The sequence below is a fragment of the Strix uralensis genome, chromosome 6, assembly GCF_047716275.1.
Source record: "Strix uralensis isolate ZFMK-TIS-50842 chromosome 6, bStrUra1, whole genome shotgun sequence".
Lineage (NCBI taxonomy): Eukaryota > Metazoa > Chordata > Aves > Strigiformes > Strigidae > Strix > Strix uralensis.
This window is the reverse complement of record NC_133977.1, coordinates 24,899,552-24,927,244: the sequence shown is the minus strand read 5'-3', so window position 1 is coordinate 24,927,244 and position 27,693 is coordinate 24,899,552. Positions and strand designations below refer to the sequence as shown.

Genomic DNA, 27,693 nt, shown 5'->3' with positions numbered 1-27,693 from the left:
ATCATTCAAATATGCACTTATAACATCTTTATAATGGGTTTACTAATGCAGAATACTTTTTAAAAGGTTCATATATGAAAGGTTTGGGCAAGAAGCATCAGCAAAAGCAAACGATGCTTTACTATGTAGGGTTGAGATATAGCATGAATAATAAAATCACTTGTTTTGGCATAAACAATGTGTTTGGTATTATCTACTTTTTATTTCTGTACACTATAAAATAAGCATAAACTTACAGCTTTTCATTCATCTTCACAAATAATAAGGCTTTTCATGAAAATTATTGTATCACAAATATTAGACTCATTTAGTTGCCATTTTGCATGAAATCTTTATCTTGTCAGGAAAAATCACATGATTTTTTGTGTGTTTAGTATCTGTTTAACATCATAATAAAAATCTTTTGTCTTTGCAGGCTTGAAGACTATCGTGGGAGCCCTAATTCAGTCTGTGAAGAAGCTCTCGGACGTAATGATCCTGACTGTGTTTTGTCTGAGTGTATTTGCACTAATAGGGCTGCAGCTGTTCATGGGCAACTTGAGGAATAAATGCCTGCAGTGGCCTCCAGACAATTCTACTTTTGAAACAACTGTTATTTCCTACTTTAATAGCTCTATAGGTGAAAATGGTACATTTATTAATACAACAATGACAACATTTAACTGGGATGAGTACATCGAAGACAGAAGTAAGAGTTAATTATATCATTACTGCATTGATTTTCTAGAGTTTTTTTAAACAGATACAAAGCATCAGTATCTTTCCATTGTATTTAAAATGGTGTAATCTGGCCAAGAGACATAAAAGCACTCATTTTGTGTAGTAAATAAAAGAACAGTCATAATGTAGTTTGACATACTTATAATATTGTACTGGGTACCAAAATATCTTTTTACCTTTTACTGAATATGACTTCTAGAGTAAATCCACATTGCCGCCCAAAGCTGAGATTTCTGTGCTAGCTTCAAGCCTCCTGAAATAGTGTGACAGTCCTAATATGGGATCTGAAATCTTATAGCTACATTAGTGCAAGATAATGCCCAATATCATAAATCCACATTTGAACATCCGTTAGCTCATGAATCCTGCCATGGCACGTAAATGCAGCTGCATTGTTTCTTCTGGAACTTGGTGAGTGTCTCTACACCACAATCCCTTTCACAGCAGAGACATGCCTTTATAAGAGTATTGGTGATTTATTCCATGCTTCTTATTCTAGCAAAATAAGAACTAGATTCCAGATTGTGTATCTTTTAAAATGTTTCTTATCTGTGGAAAATCAAGAAAGTAGCATTTTGGTCTCCTTTGTACTTCATACTACAGTATTTTCACCCTTTTAGGTAGTTAATGTCACTACTGTGTTAAAGATTGTTTTAAAGTTCAGATAGAACAACTCTGAACATATCTATAGTAGATTGCTATTGTGTCTTTCATTATGGTAAATAGCTTCAGTCTCTCCTATTTATCTGTTCAGTCCCTCTTATTTTTTTAGTGTATTTAGGGTTTTAACTTTGTAATTAGGCATAATCTTAGTATTTTATAAAGTCTGTATAAATGTTGTAACTGATGCCTGCATCACTGAAAGTTAGGAAACCTCAGTTTAACAGCTAAATGCTTTTGGATCCAAGTCTCATTGCCTTATAATCTTTTAATGTACTTACCGTCTCAGCATGCTTGTAGTATCATAGAAATGTCACCTTGGAGAATATTTTGCATGATAAACTTTTCTTACAAACATCTGAAGTACAGATTCCATTCCATTCCCCTTTAGCTGCTTCTGGTACTACATCACACAAACAGAAGGTTTTTTCTAAATATCTGACCTAAATTTTCCTAATTTCAGATTGAATATATTACTACTTCTCCTGTGGATTTAGAAATAAGATAATCATGGACTATTTTGTATTAGTCTTTATGATACTTTAAAATTGGTATCTTCTTTATTTCTGGTCTTTTCTAAACTAAGCAATCCTGTTTTCTGTTTTGCATTTTCTACACCTATTTTCACATTTTTTCTTTTTTGGACTCTTTCCAGTTAATCTGGGATTTTGGTTTTTCGTTTTTTTTTGTTATGGCTTTTGTTTGTTTTGGTTTTGTTTTTTTTTTTAATGAGATGCTCAAATCTGGTTCTTACTCCTATAATAAAGGTAGAAATAAGAAGTAATTACCTCATGCCATATATGCAACATTCCTATTAACGCATATCAAAACTACATCATTTTTATATCAGCACTGTATTGTTGATTCACAGTCAACTTGCAGTTCGTGACAGTCATTGCATCTTTTTGTACAGCAGTGGCTGTGGCTAGATCCTGTCTATTTTGCATTTACGTATTTGATTTTGCCTTGTCAACTGTAGCATTTTCCACTTGTCTCTGTTGAAGTAAATCCAATTGCTTTTGGACCAGCTTGTCAGTTTGTAAAGGTCATTCTAAATTTCAGTCATCTTCTCTCCTAGCTTGATGTCTTCAGAATACTTGATGCATTTTTTCTATTATTTCATATCTTGAGTTGGTAATGAAACTTCTTATGAAAACCGTGTATGGCACAGATTCCTGGAGGATCTTCAGAAAGACGCCCTTATGAATTGACTATTGGGCCACTGGTGACTGCTCTCTGAGAATCTTTTTTCAAGTATTTTCTGAGGATCCCAGCCAGAACATATCTCCTTAATTTACTTATGAAAGTGTCACACATTACTTGTACACATGACTGTTGCCCTGTTATTAAGTTGACAGGAGATAGTTTCATATATGGCATATTTTTTTATAAACTCATATAGATTATTTTTATTACTTTATCATCTTTGTATTGAAAAATTTATTATTTAAATGTGTTCCAGAATAGTGGGCTGAGAGTTGAGCTGACTGGACGGTTTAACTGGATCCTCTGCTTACCAGAGGAGCAGCTGTGCCACACAAGAATGTGAATTAGGCCCATAGACTATTTTGAAAATCCAGCTTGGAGCCTATCTGCATCTTTAAACTTTTTAAGCTTTTTAAGTAAGGGTTAGAGCTCTCACAGGGCGTGACTATGTGAGCACCGGAATGTCTGAAAATCCGCTGGTTTCTTATCTGATATCTGAGAATAGATTGCAGATGCATAAGTTATGCACATAATATCTCTCTCTCTTTTTAAAATAAGCAGATTTTATGCTGTCTCTGTCGTATACTGGTGGTGACAGAGTAGAAGCAGTCAATAGGAACTGGTTGCAATTCCCTGCTTGTCTCTTTAGCATTAGCCCTCGGTTAGTTCATGCCAGCTAAGCTAGTCCATGCCAGCTGGCAGTGAATCTCAAGGAACCATCTGCTTCCTGGGAACAGCCAGAACATACCTAATTTTGGCAACTTTAGTTTAATATGCCACCTGACCCAAAAATCTCCACTAGAGATTCCCATTTTACCATAAGAATCCTAAACTAGGAATTGATTGCAAACTGGTTTTCACTTTCTGCCTCAAAGCAGAACAAAGAAACGAAAAGAATGTGCTGGGGGCTTTTAAGACTTCAATCTCTTCAAATTTTATTTTACCTCATTTTAATAGTTAGCCTATTAACAAAATAAATGTAGATACTTCAAGTACATTCCTCTGATACAGAATTCTGTATAGTCATTTTTTGTAATGTACAATAAAACCTTGGTTTCTCCCTCAGCTGCTCAAGTCAAGATCCAGTTAGCAATTTCTTGTGCATTTTGGGTTATGTTTTCATGCTGCAAAAATGTCAGTACTCTTTCAAGTAATATTTGGATAAAATAGTATGTAAAGAATAATTATAAATGAATAACACTAAATGGTATATATCTAAATGCATGAACAAAGGCAGGGAATCACCCTCATTCTTTGTCTCGGTTTCCTGGTATTTGTTCACTCATTTGCTGACATACACAATTTGGTATTCCACCCATTGTATCCTGTTCATTTGGGTAGGTTACTGAGAATTATCTGTACAACTACCTTTCTATTTTCTAAAGAAAGGCCAACTTCAAGACTCTATAGAAAGTAATTTTGCTGTCAAAACAGTATTTTCCATGCTTTTTTCATTCCTATTTATTATATATTGCAGTTAAACTGTTTGTTAGCTCTGCTTACTTCTTTAAAGTGTAAGTCTGTATCATTGCTCAGTTTCCATTAGATATAAATGATGTCTTTCTCATCACCTTTTTAATTTATTTTTTTTGAAAACAGATCATTTCTACTTCTTGGAAGGACAAAATGATGCTCTGCTGTGTGGCAATAGCTCTGATGCAGGGTAAGAAAACGGTCATAATTTTTCATTATGCATCAAAAAAAAAGAATTAGCTACTTAGAATAGGTCACGCAGTCAACTTTAGTATCAACTGTACCATAGAGTTGCAAATTACTGATGTTTTGCCATTGAAGCTATACCTAAATATAACCATCTATGTGATTTGAATTTACACAGGTGCTTTCGTCAGCATCTTAGGCTAATTTTGTAAAGGTAACCACATAAATGCTATGTGCATAAATGTTGCTGCCAGCTTGCTAACAACTGTTTATCATCAGCCATGCTAGTTTACATTCTTTTCTTGTCCTGATGGAGATGTATTGATATGACAAATTGTGGGGAAGGGTAGATTACTAACAGTTATATTATTAAAGCATTGAAATATCATTAGGAAATTGAATTAAAAATTGAAAACCGATATGTATTTTTATCTTAGGTATGTAGAATAAAATTTTACTTGTTCATAATTTCATTAGCAACTGGTACTCCTGAACAATTTTGTGATTTACTATAGCATATCGTAATTTAGAGTAGTTGTTAAAAATAGCATTTCCTCTTCTTTTGTAGTCAATGTCCAGAAGGATATATATGTGTGAAAGCTGGTAGAAACCCCAACTATGGCTACACAAGTTTTGATACATTCAGTTGGGCATTCTTGTCACTGTTTCGATTGATGACTCAGGACTTTTGGGAGAATCTTTACCAGCTGGTGAGGACTTATTAAAATAAACAGCACCATCACCAATACCATTACTGCATAGTACTTGCATAGTTATTTTCATTCACGTGTCCCTAAGGCCTTTGGGACAGAAATCATCTTTTATTTCATATATGTAAGGTGTCTAAAGCAATAGGGCCTTGTTCGTGATTTAGGTTCCCATGTGCTACTCAAATACATAATAAGAAATAGCTGCTATTTTATGAGGTGGTTAAACATTATTCTTTCTTTTCACAAATGAGTAAATGAACTTAAGTTGTTAAAGTTCTTACCCAAACATGCTGTAAATAGATGCTAGTTAAATTGATTTGCAGTCTAGTACAAATATATTGTCTTTGAAAAGGTTACATCTTGTCCCTGAACTGCACATATCCTTAACCTGAAGGACAGTGATGTTGTGCAGCATGACATTTTTTATACTGCACTGTCTTTGTGGCATTGTAGTTTGGGACTGATGAGACAAGGTAAGATGCTGGTTAGTGGCCCCACTACTGTTAGATTTAAAGGCTATACTACAGACGTATAGTGGGGGCAGCAACTGCTACTACAGATTATCATTGGTAGAAATTCTAAGTATTCAAGCTACAGAATCGTATTTACCTTGACCATAGTAGATACAAAACTTGGATTTTTGCACATGTAGCCAGGATATAATACTATCTGTATATGGAAAAAGTAACTAAATAATCTTGTGCTAACACAAAGCGATCTTATAATGTATTTCTAGATTATAACACAGATGCTACCATATTATGCAACAGTATTTGAAAGTCTGCTAAAAATGTGTATTATCTCTTTTTCTGCAGACACTGCGTGCTGCTGGGAAAACATACATGATATTTTTTGTTTTGGTCATTTTCCTGGGTTCTTTCTACCTGATTAACTTGATCCTGGCTGTGGTTGCCATGGCCTATGAAGAGCAGAATCAAGCAACCATGGAAGAAGCAGAACAGAAAGAAGCAGAATTTCAGCAAATGCTGGAACAACTGAAAAAGCAACAGGAAGAAGCTCAGGTATCCCTGTAAAGTAGAATTCCTTCTTCCATTCATGATTGTCATCAGATGCTTTATGTCCACATATGAGAATACTTTTACTTCCCTACTGCTAACAATATATTACCTTCAGTCTTATAAATTCCTTCGTTTTGCAATCTTTAATGTTTTCCATTGCACTGTTTCTGCTAGCTTGAGTAAACCTGTTAATTTGTGACAGGAATTATAACCAATAAGCTAAAATACTGGATTTTCAAATTGGAGATGGAAATTAACTTTTTCCCTGAGCACTTGAACAAGTTGCTCAGAGTGCTTGTGAATAACCATCCTTGGAGATAATCAAAAGCCATGTGGATATGGTGCTGGGCAACCTACTTTAGGTGACCCTTTCTGGGCTGGGGAGTTGGACATGACGACCTCCAGAGGTTCCTTTCCAACCTCAACCATTCTGTGATTCTGTGAAATGGAGATGTGGGAAGAAAACTCCCAGGAATTCTGCTTATTTAAGTAACAGAAGCAAAACTATTGTAGGTGCTGTGGGAGAAATATTTTGCTTCAGCAGCATTTGGCTTTTTCTACTTCCCCAGCTCTCACAGCAGAAAGCCATAGTGTTCCAGTTTTAAAGAAAACTGGAAGTGGAGAAACTAGAGAAAAGGCTTCTGTGGTACAGACTTCTTGATTACATACTGCTTTGAAATTCCCTTTCATTTTTTGAAGACTCTGAAATCTTTAATAAGATAATTGATACCACCTGCTTCACATGTGGCCACATAGAGCAGTATGTTGAACTATGTCTTCCATGTAAGCACACAACTAAAGTCAGCAATAGGATGGGTTTTTGTGTTTGGTTAGTTGTTACCTGTTTTTTTTACCACAACTTGTAAATAAATGTTAATTAAATGTTCCACAAATGTTTGAAATTTCAAAGAGCAACACGTCTCTAATAGCCTGCAGTTTAACTTAAAGCTCTGATTATGATTTGCAAAACTGAGATAAACAATATTACACCAGATCTTTAATAGACTAGAGAGTATTCAAAATCCAGCAAAATGCTGTAAGAAAGTGATGCTTCCTGTTAATAGGAATTTTTCCTGTTGTTTGAGCCTTGATTCCTTCCTTTTACATAGTATTTCAGGTGAAAAATTCATTGCAACATATTGCTCCAGTCTAAACCAGATGCTCATTAACTTGGTTCTCTGACAGCACAATTTTCCCTTGGGCTTCTCTAACTTCTGGTTTATGGAGCAGTGGTGAATTATGGTTCCTGTGGTATTTTGCAAATTATACTTCTTATGATGTGCTGGGCTCAGTGAAGTGGGATCATTGCTTTTATTTCAAAATCATTATTTTTTTAAGAATGGCAATAAATTTAAAATAGTGAGTGGTGCGTGTTTGTATAAATGTTGTAAATTGCATATGTGCTTGTACATATAGGCAGCAGCAGCAGCTGCAGCAGCTGACTCAAGAGATTATAGTGGAGTAGGTGGAATAGGTGGATTCTCCGAAAGTTCTTCTGAAGCATCAAAACTAAGCTCAAAGAGTGCTAAAGAGAGGAGGAATAGAAGAAAGAAAAAAAAGCAAAAAGAACAATCAGAAGGCGAGGAGAAGGATGGGGAAGAATTTCACAAATCTGAATCAGAGGACAGCATCAAAAGGAAAGGTTTCCGATTTTCCATTGAGGGGAATAGACTGACATATGAAAAGAGATTCTCTTCCCCACACCAGGTACCATAGTATTATTACATCTTAAACACCTTTGTTGTCTACTCATCATATAAACAAAACCCTGTAAAGGAGTTCGGTCAATTCTTGCAAAAGATACCACAGATTCTTTAATATCTTAAATCAAAGTATGACCAAGTTAATACTTGCAGCCAAAGATGAAACTGTAAAACTTTGTGAGATTTTGGGTTTATTCTGAATTTATGTGTGAAAAATCAAAATAATGTGTCTTAATTAAAGTTAGTTGTATTTCAAGTTTCTTAATGAAAACAGACCTACCTCCCCGTCAAGATGGATGTATTCAGCGTGATCAGTGGCTTCAAAATTTGGTGCACACACAAAGGAATTTCATGTTTTGAATGAGAAAAGTACTAAAATTTGGGATGCAAAATACCTAGTAGAAATTGCATAAATGTTCATGTGAAATTTGACAAATTAATTTATGTGAGACCATTAATTGTGTTATCTTAAAGAAGGTGGAAATATGTGTGGCAATGTGTCCTTGCATGTGTTCTCTTACATTGAAACACCAGTGACTCAGAGTGCCATCTGCATCTCCCATCCAGACATTTATTTCATTTGATAGTTTTGTTATGTTATCTCTTCCACAGTTTTCAGACCTCCTCTTCATTTGCCCACCTCCAACTCTTGCCTCAGCACTTCAAGTCCATATCTCACATCCATTCTGTCCTTTTTCTGCCCCTTTGTGTGCCTCAATATGCTTCTTCCTTTTATCCCCACCTTCTCGATTCTCCCTGGTCTTTATGACTTTCTCCCTCTTTTAAGTCACTACTTCTAAACTCATCCCTTCCTTTTTAATACTCTTCTGTTACTGTCTCTGGAAAGCCTGTTTCATCCCTAAATAGATCATGAGCATTCATATTCTCTTTCATGTATCACATTCTCCAGCTCCCATTCTCAAAGAAGCTCAGACCTCTTCATCCAATATTTTCTTATTAAGGACTGTCCTCCTTAGATCAGACTGTGGTGGGAATATAATGTTTCTAGCTTCCTATTTCTGCCCAGTTAACTCCTCTTTCCACTTCTTAACATACTTCCTTTTTTAATAATACTCACTCCTCTTTTTTTTCCCCTCCTTGGTCTGTTTTATGTTGTTAACTGTCTGATCTCTGTAAAACTTCATTGCTGAATTTAGTTAGTTCATGATGCATTCTGTTTCTTATACAAATTTTCACACCTATATCCATTGACTTCAACTTCATGTTGAAGACCCATCTTGATCCCTTAGGTGCATATTCTTGCTTGTGTCTTCATTCAAACTGCAGCCTTATTCAACTGCAGTTCAGTTCATCCATCTTGTAAGAAATGAAGCATTCCTCATACAACCTGATTCTCTTACTTTTTCATCTTCAGGTTCATTTACCGCTGTTTACTATGACAGTCTAGCAATCCCCTCCCCTCTGGTTTTCCAGCCCTAGTTCCTTTTCACTCTGGGTTCTAGCCACTTAACAGAAATTCCACTCACCAGTTTTCAGTAACCTGTTCCCAGACAAAACTCAGGTTTATATCTCATCTTTGACATTTTCCTTGCCATTTCACTTGCCTTCAATGTAACTGACCATTATGTTCTTCTTGAAAACTTATTCTTCCTAACATTCATGATTTTGTCTCCTCTCAATTCTCCTGGTTTAGTTGTGCTTTAGAAGATCCTTTTACCCCTTTGACAGTTTATAAGGGATTTTCACAAGGCCTTTTGTTAGTTCCCTTCTCACTCTTTTTTTTTTCGTTTGTTTGTTTGTTTTTTAAATTCTACTCTGGACCCACAACTCTGAATCATTTTTAACTTGGACCTCTTTCCATGTCCCAGTTACTGCTGTATTCATCAAGAATATTGTTACAAAGAGCACTAACCTATCTCATTGCTTTTACCTGATCTGCTAGTAAACGTATCTATCTAAAGATATTTTTTTAATAACATAAAACATACTGTGCCTAAAGTTCCTCTCAACCCACCTTGTCTACTCACAGTAAACAACTCAAGTCCCATCTTTGACTGACCCGTGCCAGCATCCATAACGTCCTGTTAAATTTTCAAACTAGTTTCTTTGAGCTCTTTCTGGTATGCTGCCCCTCATGCTTGGAAGAAGCTCCCATGAGTTTCCACAGAACACTTCATTGCTTTCCTCAATTCCCTCTTTAAAACTCTCTTTTACCATGCTGCCTACAGAAAGCTTGGCAGGGAAGTGACTTCAGGTGAGCTAAGACCACTATTTATCATACCCATCAATTTTGCCTCCTTGTATTCCCTCTCTTTTTGTATCCATCTGTTGTTTTTCACTTAGATGATAAGTTCTTAGCAGAGTGCCTTTTCTGCATTTTGCAGTACCTAGAACAATGGGGCTCTGGTCCATAAAGATAAGTTGCAGAAAAGAAACAAAGACACTGCTTTGTTATGTATCATCTCTGCTGTTCATAGAGATCTTGTGTGAAATCATGTGCTAATGATAATCAAGAGAATCACTGATATGAATTACAGTTAAAACATGTATATTTATTTTCAAGATTAGAGCATATTTTGATTCTGATCCTGAAAAGATCTTCCCATAGCAGAACATTTACTCACATGAGTAAACTGCTGAAGATTAGTGAGATTGTTCATACAAAATTACAGGCATATCTTTGCATATTCAGGATAGCTAAGACTTTAAAAAAGAAATAAAAACCTTATTGTGGCTTACTTGACTAGTATCTGAAAAAATATGCATGTTTTTTAAACTACGCAGTATTTGGGAGCTACCTCTGTGTGCAGACTGAGTCACAGAAATTTGCCTAAAATTTTATTTACTCAGCCTGTCAGACTAATGCAAACCTGGGGTAAATAGTGTCTAATGTGCTTACTCAGTTTGTGAACAGTTGGTAATAAAACAGGCAGAATGGCAGAGGAAACAATTCTGTCAAGCAGTTTCTTTTAATTAAACCAATTGTTTTAATATATCCAAAGTAGTAAGATAACTAGTCTTTGTCTGTCGCTTATGTGCTCTTTGTTTACTACCCAAAAGGGAGTGTATTAGGGGTGGGCTGTAGCAGTTCATTTCTTTGTAGATGACCTTATCCTTTAAGACATATTAACACTGTGGTTTTTTTCCTCTGTATGAAAACATTATATTTAAAAGGATTTTCATATGATAATCATTGTTTTTATTTGCCTACAGTCTTTGCTGAGCATTCGCGGCTCCCTGTTTTCCCCAAGGCGCAATAGCAGAACAAGTCTTTTCAGCTTCAGAGGTCGAGCAAAGGATGTAGGATCAGAAAATGACTTTGCTGATGATGAGCACAGCACTTTTGAAGACAATGAGAGCAGAAGAGATTCTCTCTTTGTTCCTCATAGACATGGTGAACGGCGCAACAGTAACATTAGTCAGGCCAGTAGGTCATCCAGGACAGTACCTCCACTTCCAGCAAATGGGAAGATGCACAGCACTGTGGATTGCAATGGAGTAGTTTCTTTAGTCGGTGGGCCGCCAGCTCTGATGTCACCTACTGGACAGCTTCTTCCAGAGGTGATGATTGATAAAGCAGCCACTGCTAGCAATGTAAGGAAGTCTGCAATAGTTCAGGCATGATGTCCTCTCCCTCTGTGATCAGCTACTGTTTCTACAAACTTTAGTCACTTGGGAATGATTCCCTTTCTGGCCAAGCTGTGAATGCTCCTTTCATATATTCCTATATTCATATATTATAAGCTAAAGCAGAAACTGAAATTGTTTACCTCTCATTAACTAAATATTGTGAAAATATATGCTAATTTACTGGAAATTAACAGAATAGCATAGTAAACCATTGAATAAATTTAGTATGTGTACTCTTACACCCGTTGACTCATTATGCTAACTGAAGACTTAACTGGAAGGTTCTGTCTTTGTATATCAGGCAGGATATCAAAATGAAAAAAAAATTATATTTACTTAATGGAATATATTAAATGAGTATTTAACTTCCTGCTGACTATATATGAAACATTTGATGTAACACTGATAGTGCAACTTACATGGCTTGTGATAGTGTTCCTGTAACACAGTTAATTTTTCTAGTCAGTTTTTTTGGAGATGTCAACATTATTAAATATTTTTTCTTTAATTTTGTTTGAACGCGTGTGCTAGAAAATTGATAATTTATTCTAAATTAAGAGTTATCTTAAGAAAATACACTTACTCTTTGTACTTTTACTGCTAGCTGTGTGGGCTGTGCATTTTCATGTTTAGAAAAAGACTTCACTGCCTAATTAGAAAGATATTTATGGCAGAGCTCATTGCAAGCATTGTGGAACTTTTTATAGTCTAAAAACTGTTTATAGTCTAAAATCTGTTTTAATGTCTCAGCCCTGTTCCAGCAAAATACTTAAAACACAAGAGCAATCCTACTGATGTATTCAACTATTTGCTATATACAGTTAGGCATACATTAGTCTATTGCAAAACCATGACATAAATGGAGCATGGTGCAGGACAGCAGAGTGTTTTAAATCTTTATACTTCTATAATAATTTACAGTGTTATTCTTATTAAATGAACAATCAATAGGCTATTTTATCAGTGTTTTATTTTCAGGGCACTACTACAGAAACTGACTTAAGAAAGAGACGGTCTAGTTCTTATCATGTTCCTATGGACTACCTAACAGATCCTAGTGCAAGGCAAAGAGCAATGAGTATAGCCAGCATGCTTACAAACACAATGGAAGGTATGTTACACAGAATTTTTGTATGACAATGCCATAAAGTGCTATTAAATATATGTTACATTAAGTAGTAGTGATGTTCTAAGGCAGCTATTTCAGCCTAAAGGGTACAGGCAAGATCAGTTTTGTATATAGAGGTAGTATTTTTTTTAAAAGATGGACTGATATATTGGAAAAGCTGTCAAGCTTTCAACATACTAATAGGTTTGAGGTTGAAGCAGCAAACTTCCAAGTTAAACGCAAGCAGAAAGAAATTGATCAATGCAGTGTTTCTCTAGAGAAGTTATGTTTTGGGGTAAAAGCTCTTTGTAGGTTACTGAAATGGCTATGCTTCTAGCAGTAGAAAAATCCCCTTCTACCAATTCAACTGACATGCTGTTTCACAAAGGATCACCTTATTCTTTCTGTAAGGATAAATGCAATGAATCTGAATCATAGAATTAAGCAACTATTTGTAAGAAAGGGCAAAACATTACTTTGAGACTTAAATGACTATGCCCAAAATAGCAGATAGGAAGGTAATAATGAGCAGTTTTGCACATGTGGACTGTAACACTGTCTAAATAGTTGTCTGATTTCAGGTTTGTTCTAAATGTTTATCTTTCATGAGGAAACTTTTAAATATTTTATTCATTCTATGTATAGAATCATAGAATGGTTTGGGTTGGAAGGGACCTTCAAGATCATCTAGTTCCAACCCCCTGCCATGGGCAGGGACACCTTCCACTAGACCAGGTTGCTCAAAGCCCCATCCAACCTGGTCTTGAACACTGCCAGGGAGGGGGCAGCCACAGCTTCTCTGGGCAACCTGTTCCAGTGTCTCTCCATCTTCACAGTAAAGAATTTCTTCCCTATATCTAATCTAAATCTACCCTCTTTCAGTTTAAAACCGTTACCCCTTGTCCTATGACTATACTCCCTGATGAAGAGTCCCTCCCCATCTTTTCTGTAGCCCCCTTTAAGTACTGGAAGGTCACTATAAGGTCTCCCCGGAGCCTTCTCTTCTCCAGGCTGAACAACCCCAACTCTCTCAGCCTGTCCTCACAGGGGAGGTGCTCCAGCCCCCTGATCATCTTTGTGGCCTCCTCTGGACCTGCTCAAGCAGATCCATGTCCTTCTTATGTTGGGGCCCCCAGAGCTGGACACAGTGCTCAGGTGGGGTCTCACAAGAGTGTAATAGAGGAGGAGAATCCCCTCCCTGGACCTGCTGGTCACACTTCTCTTGATGCAGCCCAGGACACAGTTGGCTTTCTGGGCTGTGAGCACACATTGCATTTAAAACATAGTGGGACAGATTATTTTTAATGGTAATTTCTTTTGACTGACAGTGGCCTTGGTTTCAAAAGGTCTACATTATCAACACAGTTTATCAACAGTACTATGGAAAACAGCAGTTAGGCCTCAAGGAAATACCCAGGTGATACTGGAACAGAGAAATATGTTTAAAATGTTATTTTCGTTTTTCTTTCTAGAACTGGAAGAATCCAGACAGAAATGCCCACCATGCTGGTATAAATTTGCTAACACTTGCTTGATTTGGGACTGCTGTACTCCCTGGCTGAAAGTCAAACATATTGTAAATTTAATTGTGATGGACCCGTTTGTTGATCTGGCCATTACTATCTGCATTGTACTAAACACGCTGTTCATGGCCATGGAGCACTATCCAATGACAGAACAGTTTAGTGGTGTGCTTTCAGTAGGAAACCTTGTAAGTCTTTCATGATGTGCCATGTATGTGAAATGCATTTTTCTTAAATTATTCTTCTGTGACCTTGTGCATATATTTAAAAGAAAATGTTGACTAGATATTTATAGGCTTGGGATAGTTGAATTTAAATTTAAATAATAGTTAAATTTAAATAGTTAAAGTTAGATTAGATAGCTAGTTTAGATAGTTTAGATTCGATCATTAGATAGTTAAATTTAAATTTAAGCTGTACTGAATCCTTCTTTGTTGACATTTGTGGATTTCACCACTCGCTTTATGGAGAAAAAGATAGTAAGATTCATTGAGTCAATATGCATTTTGATTTTTAGAACCTTCAGCTTCCATCATTGAAGCTGGTTAAATGAATTTATCTAAATTTTTTTCTTGGATGGACCATAAGAACTTTCAGTTCCATTCCCACACCTTCTGAGGTCCTGGGTGTTCAGGGAATTGTAGAGGGGGAAGACCCAGTAAGCATGGCAGATAATTCCTAACCCCAATGTATGGCAATATAGAGAAGCTATTCAGATTTATCATTAATTGCATGCTGAAGATATAATTTACCAAAGTTGATACTGTTAGTTTTATTTTTTGAATATTTTCTCATTAAACTTGAGTAAGAAAGTGTATTTTCCTTGCAGGTGTTTACTGGAATTTTCACAGCAGAAATGTTTCTCAAGATAATTGCCATGGATCCTTATTATTATTTCCAAGAGGGCTGGAATATTTTTGATGGTTTTATTGTGAGTCTTAGTTTAATGGAGCTTGGCCTTGCAAATGTAGAGGGATTATCTGTCCTTCGATCATTCCGATTGGTAAATATGCTAAATAAACTATGTTTCTATGTTATATTTTTGTATTTGTGCATGTATGTGGTGCATTTTTCATTTGTACATTATATATTCGGCTAAAACAGATGATCTTTTCATAAGAACTTAGAAAATACTAAATTGCATACCCACTAGATGGCATGTATTATGTCAAGTTTGTTTTACATATTAACTTAGTAACATCTGTTTCTTCTTCAAGACATTGTCAACATCAATTCTGTTCTTGCAGTGACTGTGCTTTAAGGATTAACTTTTTTTAACAGTAGTATCTCTTAGAGTATTTTTCTCCCTAGGTGAGGGAATAAAAAATGCAAGAGCTACAGGCCCTCACTACCTATGACTGAAGATTAGTAAATCACTTAGTAAATAATGGATTAGTTAAAAAAAGTTTACTGACAGCTTTAGCTGATAGACTTCCATTACTAGCTTGCTTACAAGGTTAGTTTTAGAAGAGAGTAGTGTTAAGATTTTTCTTTGGATAGGGATTTTTCATCACCCTTCTTACCATCACGCCTTCTTACCATCCTCTGCAAGGGTCTATCTGCTGTCTAACAGGTTTTCTGTTTGAAAGTCACTACAGTATCTCTGTCTGTTATTAGATAGCTCTGTCATGAATAGGAACTTGAAAAACCTTGGTCTTGCTGAAGACTAGGCTAGCATGCAAGCTGATGTTCAAATTCTCTTCTGAAAAGACCTACACAGTAAGAGACGTGAAGCTAGAGTTCCTAGTCATCAAGCTGAACTTTTGCCATAAATAAAGAAAAAAATATTTAATGTTTATTTAAAGTTAAATAAACTCCCTTTAAAAAAAGAGGAGGTTTAAATTAATCCCTTTGCTGGTTCTCTGTATAGCATTATATTGTTTTTTGCCTAAAATCTAATATCTGTCTGGATTGACTTCTCCTTCAGTAATAATAGACTTCTGTTTTTAACTTCACATCTATATATTTTATTTATGTCTCATCCCATGAAATAATATTTAAATTTAGATTCCTTTTAGTACTCTCTTCTTTCAAGTGTCTGAACACTTGCTGTATCTTTCCAAATTATTTCGTCTGTTTCATGTTGTACTTTAGCACTTTCCTGTGTCAGTTTTTCTCAATGTTGTATGTCAAACTTTGTAAGAGACATTATGCTTATTTTAAATGACAGAAAAGATATTGTTAACGATACTTGTGAGTAACTTGTATACCTGTCATTAACAACTCTGCTTGTTTCTCTTTCTAGGAAAACCATTTCTTCCATCTCTCTGCCAGTTAAAATGAGAGATGTGGAAGTGTCTATACACTTACAATCCTGTTAAACCGATCACATTTCATGTGTGCTCATTTATTTTTAGTAATATTTCTTAGAGTTAATTAAAGGAAAAACACTGGTTTGTCCAACTTGTCCAACAAGTACAACTTGTTTATAGATATCTGAAGTCACCAAAAGAGGCAAAGTCTGAATTGGAGACCTTGCAATGATTGCAATGTAATTGAAATGAGCATAGACATAGTATTTTTTATTTTTTTATGACTTGAATCAGGACTTAAGACTGCTGATGTCTAGTATTGTACAAAGAACTGGAAACATAAATTTTGTAACTGAACTTTCTAAAGGCTACGTAAGACATGATTTAGAAACATGGTAACTGGTATGTGAAATGTGTAACAATAATTTCATTACAATTAATAACATGAATAACTGTATACTGTTCTTCTGTTTTGCAGCTTCGAGTTTTCAAATTGGCAAAATCTTGGCCAACTCTAAATATGCTGATTAAGATTATTGGCAACTCAGTGGGGGCTCTGGGGAATCTGACCCTGGTGCTGGCCATCATTGTGTTCATTTTCGCTGTGGTTGGAATGCAGCTGTTTGGGAAAAGCTACAAGGAATGTGTCTGCAAGATCTCTAGCGACTGCGAACTTCCACGCTGGCACATGCATGACTTTTTCCATTCTTTCTTGATTGTGTTTCGAGTGCTGTGTGGAGAATGGATAGAAACGATGTGGGACTGCATGGAGGTTGCAGGCCAAACTATGTGCCTTACGGTCTTCATGATGGTCATGGTGATTGGAAACCTAGTGGTATGTAATCAGTGGGGATTTTTTCAAACTACTAGAACATATTTCCTATTTTTCATGATTTAGAAATCGGAGATGAAGACTGGAGAAAGACTTCAGGAGATGATGTAATTCATTTTCCCTTTCTCTAAACCAGGTTCAAATATACCTTGATCATTTATGAAAACTGTTTGTCTATGTTTTCTTTTAAATCTTCAGTAAGTTTATAACTCCTTTAGTAAGATGAGTGCTGAATTATGCTTATAGTTAAAAATGCCTTTTAAAAAAACATCTAACTTAAATCACCTTTTACAGCCAATTGAACTGACTGGTCTCAATAGTGATGGAAAACAGTTGGTCTTCATGACATCATTTATAATACTTAAAAGGTTTACTGTTTCCACTTTCAGTCTTTTTCTGAAACAATATAAGCCTAGCTGTTCAATTCTTTCTCATAGGTGATGATTTCTAAACTACTTATCCATTTTGCTACTAGCCTCTGAATTCCTCCCAAGCAGCATTTTGGATAGAGACACAAGTACCAAATAATGTGGAATACTTCCATGTCTTACACTCAGCATTCCTTCTGGTACATCCCCAAATGACACACGAAATTTCTGTACCAGTATTGCTTTTCTGATGCAGCCTATATGCCCTTTTCTGCAGTGCTTCCACCTTGTCAGTTTTCACACCTTCTGTATATGTACTTTTCATTTTTTATAACCAACATTTCCACACTAGTGCTTCAGAATTAAATGCCATATTGATTTTGAATCATTTCACCAATTTACCATGGTTATGCCTAATTGTAGTTCTTGTTGAGTGCTAACATCCCTTCACTTTTTGGTATCATCCATGAATTTTGTAAATATGCTGATCCACAGGCATAAATACCAAGTTTAACCAGACTAATGAGAGACTCCTGTGGTATACCTTCTAAAGTATTCTGCAACTTTGAACAGGAAGAATTGACAAATATAATTTAAATATGATTTTTAATCAGTTCTGCACATAATTTGTCATAATCACATGTAGTCCAAATTTCTCTTTTATGTTTGTAAAATGTTATGAAAGAAAGTCTGAAATTAGTTTCAAAACAAAAATAGACTGATATATTCTTGACAAATATAGAAGTTTATTATATTCTGAATTAGAGACACTGAAGCTATGGTCTGTTGAACTGTAGAAGACTGGAGTCTGCCTCCATTCCCGTTGCCCATGAACACTACAGCGGATGTAGCTTGCATAAATTACTACATCATGTTCTATCCTGCCTCCATACATCATTCTCCATTTTGAGGAGCAGACCTGCGCTACTTCCAGTGTGGAGGAGAAAGTCAAGGAACAGCTCAGATTTTTACCTATATTAGTCAAGTTAAACAATCTAAGCACTACCCAGCCGCTTGCTCACTCCCACCATGGTGGAATGGGGAAAAAAATCAAAGGGTAAAAGTGAGAAAACTCATGGCTTGAGATAGACGGTTTAAGAGGTAAAGCAAAAGCCACATGCACAACCAAAGCAAAACAAGGAATTCATTCACCACTTCCCACTGGCAGGCAGGTGTTCAGCCATTTCTAGGAAAGCAGGGCTTCATCACATGTGACAGTTACTTGGGAAGACAAGTGCTATCACTCTGAACATCTCCCCCTTCCTTCTTCTTCCCCCAGCTTTACATGCTGAGCATGACGTCATATGGTATGGGATATCCTTTGGACAGCTGGGGTCAGCTGTGTCTCCTCACAACTTTTTGTGCACCCTCAACCTACTTGCTGGTGGGGTGGTATGAGGAGCAGAAAAGGCCTTGACTCTGTGTGAGCACTTCTGAGCAATAACAAAAACACCTCTGTATTATCAACACTGTTTCCAGGACAAATCCCAAAGCTAAAAATTTTTTTGACAAGTTATAATAAAATATGGGGGGACAGGGATTATGAGCTGGAAAGAATAGCAGGAAGGTGGGTTAAAATAAAGTGCTAGCTGTGAAATATAAAGTATGTCATATTGAACAACCCATAACGGAATTACTTTTATGACTTAAAAAAAAGACATCCGGTATATTTTCTCCTTACTGTCTTTTAGGTACTCAACCTCTTTTTGGCCTTGCTGCTGAGCTCATTTAGTTCAGACAACCTTGCTGCTACAGACGACGATAATGAAATGAACAATCTACAGATTGCTGTGGCAAGGATTCAGAAAGGCATAGATTATGTAAAGAGAAAAGTGCGTGAATTCATCCAAAAAGCCTTTGTTAGAAAGCAGAAAGTTTTAGATGAAATCAAACCTCTTGAAGACCTAAACAACAAAAAAGACAGCTGTATTTCCAACCACACAATAGTAGAAATAGGTAAAAACCTTGCCTATCTTAAAGAAGGGAATGGAACTACCAGTGGCATAGGCAGCAGCGTGGAAAAATATGTTGTTGATGAAAGTGATTACATGTCATTCATAAACAACCCAAGTCTCACTGTGACAGTGCCAATTGCTGTCGGGGAATCAGATTTTGAAAACTTAAATACAGAGGAGTTCAGCAGCGAGTCAGACCTGGAAGAAAGCAAAGAGGTAAGACTGTTTCTATATTTAAAATACTCTGATGCTTTTATTTTTGTCCTAAGGTTACTAGTGTTGAATTCACGTCTCTATTTAATACCTGTATAACAGCATATACAAACTTGTAATGGTATTTAAGGTAAATTGAGGTAAGGTTGCAGGTGTATTGCATTTACAGTAATAATCAAGATGCATAGGAAAATTTTTTAGAAAATGAATACTTTTTTTTTCCTATTTTATTTAGTTAAATTATTAACAAGAAAATGAACCAACTTAATAGCCCTGGATACCAAAAGTTTTTCAAAATGTGTGGGGTTGTGCAAGTTTCTCCATGCTTATTTCATCACTGCAGTTTATTTACTCTTTTGTCTGCTTTCTGGAGTGCCTCCTGTCAAATTAACAGTTTGTTCTGATGCTTTTAACCTTTTCAATATAGTCAAAATACATCTACATGCTTCATAAGTGCATTTGAATATTGGACCAGCATCACTAAATGATTTCATATAAATCACTAACAATCCATCTGATAGTAGCAGAACCACTGAAGAAGTGAAGTAATATAAAGCTTTATATCTCAGTATAAGATCCTTTCATATGGCTACCCATTGTCATTTTCAAAGCTTTAAGATATTTGAATTTGTTACCTACTGTGACAGTAATAAAATGTACCTCTTTCTAGCACAATGTGGTGCCAAATGGACAAAATCCGAGCTAGCACTTAGTGAGTTACAGTGGATGCTGAAGCCATTATTATTGTGTCAGCTCAGTGCTCTGTCTGGCACAATTGTACATGGTGGAGACACACCACCTCAAGTGGAGTAAGTCTGTGCTATGCTTAATACCAATGCTAGTTCATTCAGCATTAGCATGGGTATTTTTGAACAGTACTACATGCTACGGTGTAGACATAAACTAACATAAAGGTTTTCATAAGTGATTTCCTTGTGCTTGAATCTGAGGGTATAAATATGGCTAAGATTCTAGTAAATCTCACCCTGAGATCATTTTTTGTACAGACTGCATCCCACAGTCATATTTCCTTGTTTCTTATCAGAAATGTCTTTATTGTTCTTTTGAAAATATTTACAGATTGTTTGTATTAGTATTTATCTTACTCTTCAAAACTATGACTTGGGTGTAGAACAAAGCAGAAGTTATTGTAGTTTAACTTTTAATTGCTCTGTGTAACAAAGAGGGTGATTGTATGAAAGTTTCTTGGTCTGATGTAGGATTTTGGTTGATTCTATTCTATCTTTGTACGTAGAATAAGGAAAGGAACCTTCTTTAGGCACCTTTACACCACATAGGGCTTAGTGCATTGTTCTGTCCTTCCACTGTTCTGCTCTTCCATTGTTCTATTGTCCCATTGTTAACTGTTTCAAAATTTATTGCTGCCAAAGGAGCAGCAATTCTACTGCTAATCTGGTCAAATTCCACCTATCAGTGAGCTCATTCATAATGATTGCATATGACAGTAATGGCACAGGCTATTTTTCTGTCTTTTTGTAAATCACGTAGTTTCTTGATAAAGGCCTGGTCCTTCTGGGTTTGTTCTTTTTTCCTGCTAGTCATGTTCAAGTCCATCTATCACTTTCAGCCTTTTCCTTGCTTAGCAGCTATTGATTGCCAGAGGACGTACTGAAATTTTGGGAAGAAAGTGTCTTAAGTTCAGTACTAGAAAACGGAATACTTTGGATTTCTTAATCACAAAATATTTATTGCTATCTTGGTGGAGTAACAAATACCTATTTGTCATTCTGTATTTGTCTGTAAAGTTAATATCATATTTTTATCAGTTTCAAAGGTGCTGTCAACCTAAACCTATCATTTTTTTCATAAAACATTCTAAATGTCTCAGTTGGAAAGTGTGAAGAAGATACTGTTAGTTTGTTCTCCAGATATATTGTAACTGGCAATGATGCTTCAGATTATATTACTGTATGAATGACATTAAAAGAAAATCTGACACAGATACACTCTGAGATGTTGACTGTGAAGTCCCAGTATGATCAGAAGCATGCACTCAGGAAAACTCTCCTCTCTTCACTTCTTATTTTGTGCTCCCACCCATATTAGATTCATTCTGATAATGTCACTGATTCTGATACTACCACTTATGGTAGTAGTAAACCATGTTTTAAATTGTCCTATACCTTTTCCTGTGCTTGTTCTTTTTTAAAAGTGATGAAGTTATGTATGTATTAACTGAAATTTTATCAAAATAGATTATAGCTCTGATAGTTTTTAATTGGCAGCTTCTCTGCAAAAAGTAATTTGGAAGTGTAATTGGATTCTACTAATTTAAGTACTACATGGCATTAAAATGACTGAGAAAGAAGTAATATAAATATTTTCTTTAGTGATTATTAGATTAATTAGCTGCTGAAGTCTGTTTTTAAAAATGTAATCACAGGACTGTTCTGTACTGGTGGAGTATTCTCCATTTCTTATGCTGAAGCTACAATTGTGAAATAAAATATACAGAAAATAATTTATGATTCACTGAACAGTGGTAGCAAGAAGGAACGTGACTTTTGGTAGTGCCTAATGATTAAGGCATCTGTTTTGAGAATGAAATTTTCCATGCTACAAAATCTGTTTATAATTTTTTAACAGTCAATAGTCAGTGGCTAAAATGCAGAAACTGCCTTGAAATCGGGACCAAAACCTGAGTTTCCCATATGAATTCCCTGATCACCAGCATTCTTCCTTTTGCTTCTTTTTGTAGCCCGCTCAATCTTTTAACTATTTACTCCACAAGAGCATTATGTCAGTAGAAGAGATGGAGGATGTACCTTATTCAAACCTATAGGCTGGTGGTTAGCAGGACAGAGTATGACTGTAATGACAATGGCTCATCTAGTTCTTCATTGTATAACAGGATGGTATGACTGCTGACTGTCTTCATTAGCCAAATCTTTCCTTTTCCCAGCAGAAGGACCCCAACTGGGTTATTCTATAAGGTGACAAAAATATTGGTTTGAATTCCTATAGGGAAAAATTTAAAGCAGATTATCTCACATTGGAGACATGAGCTCTAGTCATTAAGCTTCCACCATAAAAGAAAGGCTTTCTCCTCCAGATACAATATTTAAAAGAAAACAGTGTCCTCATTGCATTCTTGGAGGCACTTAATCCTATAAATATGTGTGTTAATCATGCTTCAGGAACTGCAGACTGATCAGGTGGTAAGACAAAGAAATGCAATTCAGTCAGGAATGAGCTAGTGCCAGGCACTTTTGACCGGTCAAGCCTGAAACTCTTCTGAGCATGTCACGGATGATATTCAGGACCAAAATTTCTTATTCTTGAAGAAGTTGAAGGTGAAAAATTGAAGGAAATGTTTACAAATTCCAGGCACCTTAAAGAGGGAGACAGCAGTTGAGTGAAGACATTGAGCATATTTTTTATTTAAGTGCCTAAATTTCAAATAGATTTTAATCACAAAAGTGCATTTTTTTGTCTTAATCCTAGTTCCCACTCTTCACTAGATAATTCTTATTCATTATGGTTTTTGCTATAAAGAGTGATGGCTCATTAGTCACAGGAACAACACTCTTGTCATGAAAATGATCCATAGTAAAAGAAGGCATTTTTTAAATTAAAAAAGTGAGTACAAATGTCTTGTTGTTCAAGGCTTCCTCTTTTTTGTCATGCCATAATGTGCCTTGCATTTCTGCCCTCTCATGTTTTCCTATTTATATGATTCTGCTGTTGCCGAGTGTTGATCTGCCAGTCAGTTCATTGCTTATACCACAAATAAAAGAACTGAAGTTAGAAACTGTCACCAAACCACATTCCATGAGCAGTATCCCAAATGAAGGGCAGCTTAGGAATCCATGTACTGTGAGAACACTGCACAAGATAGCCAGATGCTACTGAGCGTGTGTCTGTGTGCTTTTGCTTTTCTCTATGTATACACATATTCACTGTGGTATAGGGCAATAAGCTGAATTTCTACAAAGTAATTACTGCTTATTAGCAAGTTTTAATTAATTATATTAATGTTTGGTTAATTTTTTATTATAACATACATCTTTTCCAGTATTTTGATGAAAATGTTAACTAGGCTATGCCCTTCTAGAAACAATACATCCAATATTGTACCTGCTAGTAGGTGTGAATTTACAAGGAATTTTCTAGAAAACTGCCTGAAAACTAAAATAGAATTAATTATGAGAGCATTGTCTTCATAAGAATGGTAGTGGGGAAATACAATGTAATAAGGAATTAGAGAGCAACTCCTAAATAACACTTTACCATGGAAGTAGGGCCATGAACAAATATGGGGCCACTGTGCTGAGTCTGTTGTCCTAAGTAAAGGTCCATGGACCTGAGCTGCATTATTGCCATCCAGCATAGAAGCTATAAAAATAATTTTTCCTTTTTAGGTCCTTAAGTACTACGTGGATGATTTATATAGAAAATGTTGTAGTGCATGTATAGCTGTGTAATAATTAGATTTTTATGCTAAGTGTAACTTTTAGGCTAGTAATTACGCGAAGATATACCAAGTTACAAGATATTCTTAAATGCCTTGAAAAATATGGGATTTCCTAATGCTGTTGCAGACACTTTAATAATGTATATTTTACTTTAAGCAGTATTCAGCGCAAAAAAGCAGAGGTGCTGTGTCCTGAACTTCATTTCCTACCATTCTTACTTCTCACAGGAGTAGAACCAAGCTGGATCAGTCAAGCGGGCAGCTCTGGTGCCTTTTAGCGAGGCAGAGCATCGTGTCACCAATTTTACACAGGTTACCTAAGCAAGTTATACATCTATACGTATATACTATATAATCACTTTTTAACGGATATTGACTGGCCTGCATGCTCTTCAGCTATGATCCTGTCCCATTCATTGCAATAAAGTACAAACATGCACAGCTGCTCTCTGCTGAGTCACGGGACTCGCATCACAGCATGGTCAGGCGAGATCGGCAGCCCCAATATTTCTGTGGTTCAGATGCTATACTTTCCATGATATTTTAATAGTATTTTGCAGTGCATGCTATGTACCTTTCCCAGTCTTGATGGTAAAGTTTCAGGATTCTGTTTTTGAAGGGTTTTCTTTCCTTTTGAAGGAAGTCAGAATATGTAACACGTAAGCTGTGTTTCACATCAAAAGCTTATATAAGTCCATTTGTAAATTGTGTTGGCGATGAAAAGCTGCTAGCTGTTTTGGAAAACTCATACTATTGTATTTTAGCTTATAATGGAGGTTACTTGCAAACTCATGATAGTCACGTTTTTATTTTTCACAGTTTTTTTCTTAGAAATGCTCTTCCTCAGTACTTGTATAAACATTTAGTTATTTTGGAGATTAATATGCAGTACTTGAAGCACCATTAAGCATGAAATTCATTTAATTTCCACAGTCAAAGCATGTGACCATCATTTGGTTAAAAAAGCTCATATAAAATTGGTATTTGGCTGGTCAAACATTCAGAGATCAGTTCTGCTCTTACTTACGCCCGCACTTATAAGTGTAGAGATGCAAAGAGAAAACTGAGAGCAAGATCTGGCCCAGTTCAGTCTGACCATAGCTCTTTAATTATGCTCACAAACTTATTACCTCCCAAAACATCTAAAATTGTCTGCCCTGAGAAACTTAAACTTATCTTACTGGTAATAAATAAAGTTAATCAGTCTAGCAAATAAGCTACTGATTTTGGACAAAAAGGTCCCCAGCTTCCGTATGATTTACATCTCACCTATTAAACATTGCCATAATATTTACAACACCATAGTTGTATGATGCTCCTTTCAGTTTGGTAAATCAGTGGAGTTAAAATATATTTACTGCATAGCTTTTTGTCTTACATGTTGGAAGGAATAATTTATCTGATAAGTCGTAATTTGATTTAGAAATATTTGTTATTCAAAATCCTTTGATACTCTGAAGAATTTAGGCTTTGGATTGTGAATTGGTCACATCATATTGGCATATTGTGATTCATAGTGGATGATATTAAATTGCTAATATTAGAGTTAATTGGAGTTCACTTAATCTCTACAAACAGCAGTCCCTTGCTCTGTTTCAGAAATATCCTTTCACTATGCTTGTGTGAATTAAAGAGCCTTTTTAAGTACCTTCCAGTGGGAGAGCTTTTGCAAATATTTCCACTGCTGCTTATGATGCTTTTGCTTTCATTCAACATTCTTGCAAATATTTTCATTTATGAAATGCTCATAAATAAGTAGATCAAAGGAATTATGAATAGCAATAAAGTACAGAATGGACTAGAATTTAGGGATCATGTTTTTTTGCAGTATTTGCAAACAGTAATCATCACTGAATTGTTTTGCTTTGATTTACAGTGTTCTGGTTTTTTTAACTGATAGAGTTGTTATGCCTGACTGTATAAGCACAAGAAAGAGTGACATCCAGATTCCACTTAACAGTACCAGTTGAACTACAATGATATTTACCAGTTGGTTGATTTTATAGGTGATACAGCTGTACTGAAAAAGACTGGATAAATTTGGGTATAATATTGCCATTTATATCACAGAACATCTCATTTTCATACTGACATCCACACAGCACTGAGAAAATAAAAACAATATAATTTCCATTATTTAACATGTTCACGGGTATTTGTGAGGAAAGGAAATTAAAAGCAAAACAAAAATGGTGTTTGTTCTTGCTGCCATCTTCCTTCTTATGTCTTTTCTGCTCTTTGTTCCTTCAGTCCCTTAAATTATGATTTTAACAGCTATTAGTGGCATGCTGGCCAATCATGAAATTTCAGGCTTTTTTAAAAATGTTAAACTGAGAGCTGTTCATCTACTCTCAGATAATCATCTTTGAAGCAAACAAAGACGGAAATGCTAGAAGCTCAAAGTGGCCTGGCTCTAAGTGAAGCAGAATTGTATGAATCTATGAGATGTTGTCAAGGTTCGGAAAGTAATTACATCAAAAACTTCCTGACCTCATCCTGGCTGCTGCTTTTCACAATGCTGCTCTGATAGCAAGCTGCTTTCCACTTTCAGTTTCTATCTTGAAAGCTAAACTAAAATCTTTATCTCATATTGTACTGTATTGCTGACTAAAGCATGACTGGCAAGGCTGTTGGTAGATGTGACATAAAAACTATATATATACCTCTCTCTATGATAATCAGTATACTGCTGCTTTAGAACCATGTAAGTACTTTTGTCCCGTCTTCTGTGAAAATGAGATGGAGTATGTACATTCTGAGGTTTTGAAAAGTAGATTTCTCCAAGAATAATTTCCTTAGCGTACTATTCAGAAAAAATCTAGCATCATAACTCTTGAAGAGTGTCTAATGTTTCACCCTGATAAATCTCTTATAATCTGGGTGACTGAATACTTTTGAAACCTAGAACTATGATATAAAAAAGGCTTTAAAAGGACTTACTGTTATATCAAAGATAACATTTGGATTTGATGATTATCTTGTTTCTACGGGTTCATTTTTAAAAGAAGATGCATCATGTTAAGTATATAGCATTGCATAAATTCAGTTTTTGTAATGCTGGTGAGCAAAGAAGAATTTATCAGATATAAAGATAACTATGGATATGTTAAGGTGAAGAACTGGGACATATGCTACATACCTAACATATCAGGGTCTGCAGTTAGGGGTAGTCTAGCTATCCATCTGGATTCCGTATGTGTGAACACTGGCAAGGCACAGTAAGTGGTAGGAAAAAGTCTTCCTATGTATTAAAGCATATGGACAAAATATAATCAGCAGTAACATGGTCCATTCCCAGGTGATGTTGTGCTGAATACATAGGAATCAGCACAGCATCCTTGGGTCAGTTGCTTTATACCACAGCAGAAGTGACTGTTACTGAAAAGTTTTCCTAGCATACTGAACTTAACTGATTTGGTAAAATCTTAAGATGTTGTATCATAAAACCTTCCTAGCTGTTTGTAATGCATACTAAATTTTATCAATATTGTATACAGTGCCATACAATAAATTGAATGTTATAATTAACAAAGAAACAAACAAAAAGAGAGACGCCATAATTTCTGTTGAAATCTTAAAATTTTTTCTTCCCCAAATGATACTGAATTTTTACAGATTGATTTTATTGAATAATTTTTATAATATTCTTCTTCATATACTGATCAGGTTGGGGCTAAGTTCAGGTATAACAGAACAGTATGCTAAGGAAATACTCTGTTACATCAACAACAGAAGAGTA

The 27,693-nt window shown here is 35.6% G+C and overlaps 1 protein-coding gene across 5 annotated transcripts in view; it reads left to right on the top strand.

Annotated features, from left to right (window-relative positions):
- SCN2A (sodium voltage-gated channel alpha subunit 2) overlaps window positions 1-27,693 on the top strand; it is a 79,463-nt gene that overhangs the window by 31,464 nt on the left and 20,306 nt on the right. For 3 of the 5 annotated variants that reach the window (XM_074873313.1, XM_074873315.1, XM_074873314.1), the window contains exons 7-17: window positions 416-688; window positions 4,186-4,249; window positions 4,814-4,955; window positions 5,771-5,977; window positions 7,391-7,681; window positions 10,852-11,232; window positions 12,247-12,379; window positions 13,849-14,087; window positions 14,729-14,902; window positions 16,630-16,986; window positions 19,043-19,522. In XM_074873313.1, coding sequence (XP_074729414.1) covers window positions 416-688; window positions 4,186-4,249; window positions 4,814-4,955; window positions 5,771-5,977; window positions 7,391-7,681; window positions 10,852-11,232; window positions 12,247-12,379; window positions 13,849-14,087; window positions 14,729-14,902; window positions 16,630-16,986; window positions 19,043-19,522 — 2,741 coding nt within the window. The remainder of the gene's footprint in view (window positions 1-415; window positions 689-4,185; window positions 4,250-4,813; window positions 4,956-5,770; window positions 5,978-7,390; window positions 7,682-10,851; window positions 11,233-12,246; window positions 12,380-13,848; window positions 14,088-14,728; window positions 14,903-16,629; window positions 16,987-19,042; window positions 19,523-27,693) is intronic. The other 2 variants (XM_074873316.1, XM_074873317.1) reach the window with 1 other exon arrangement.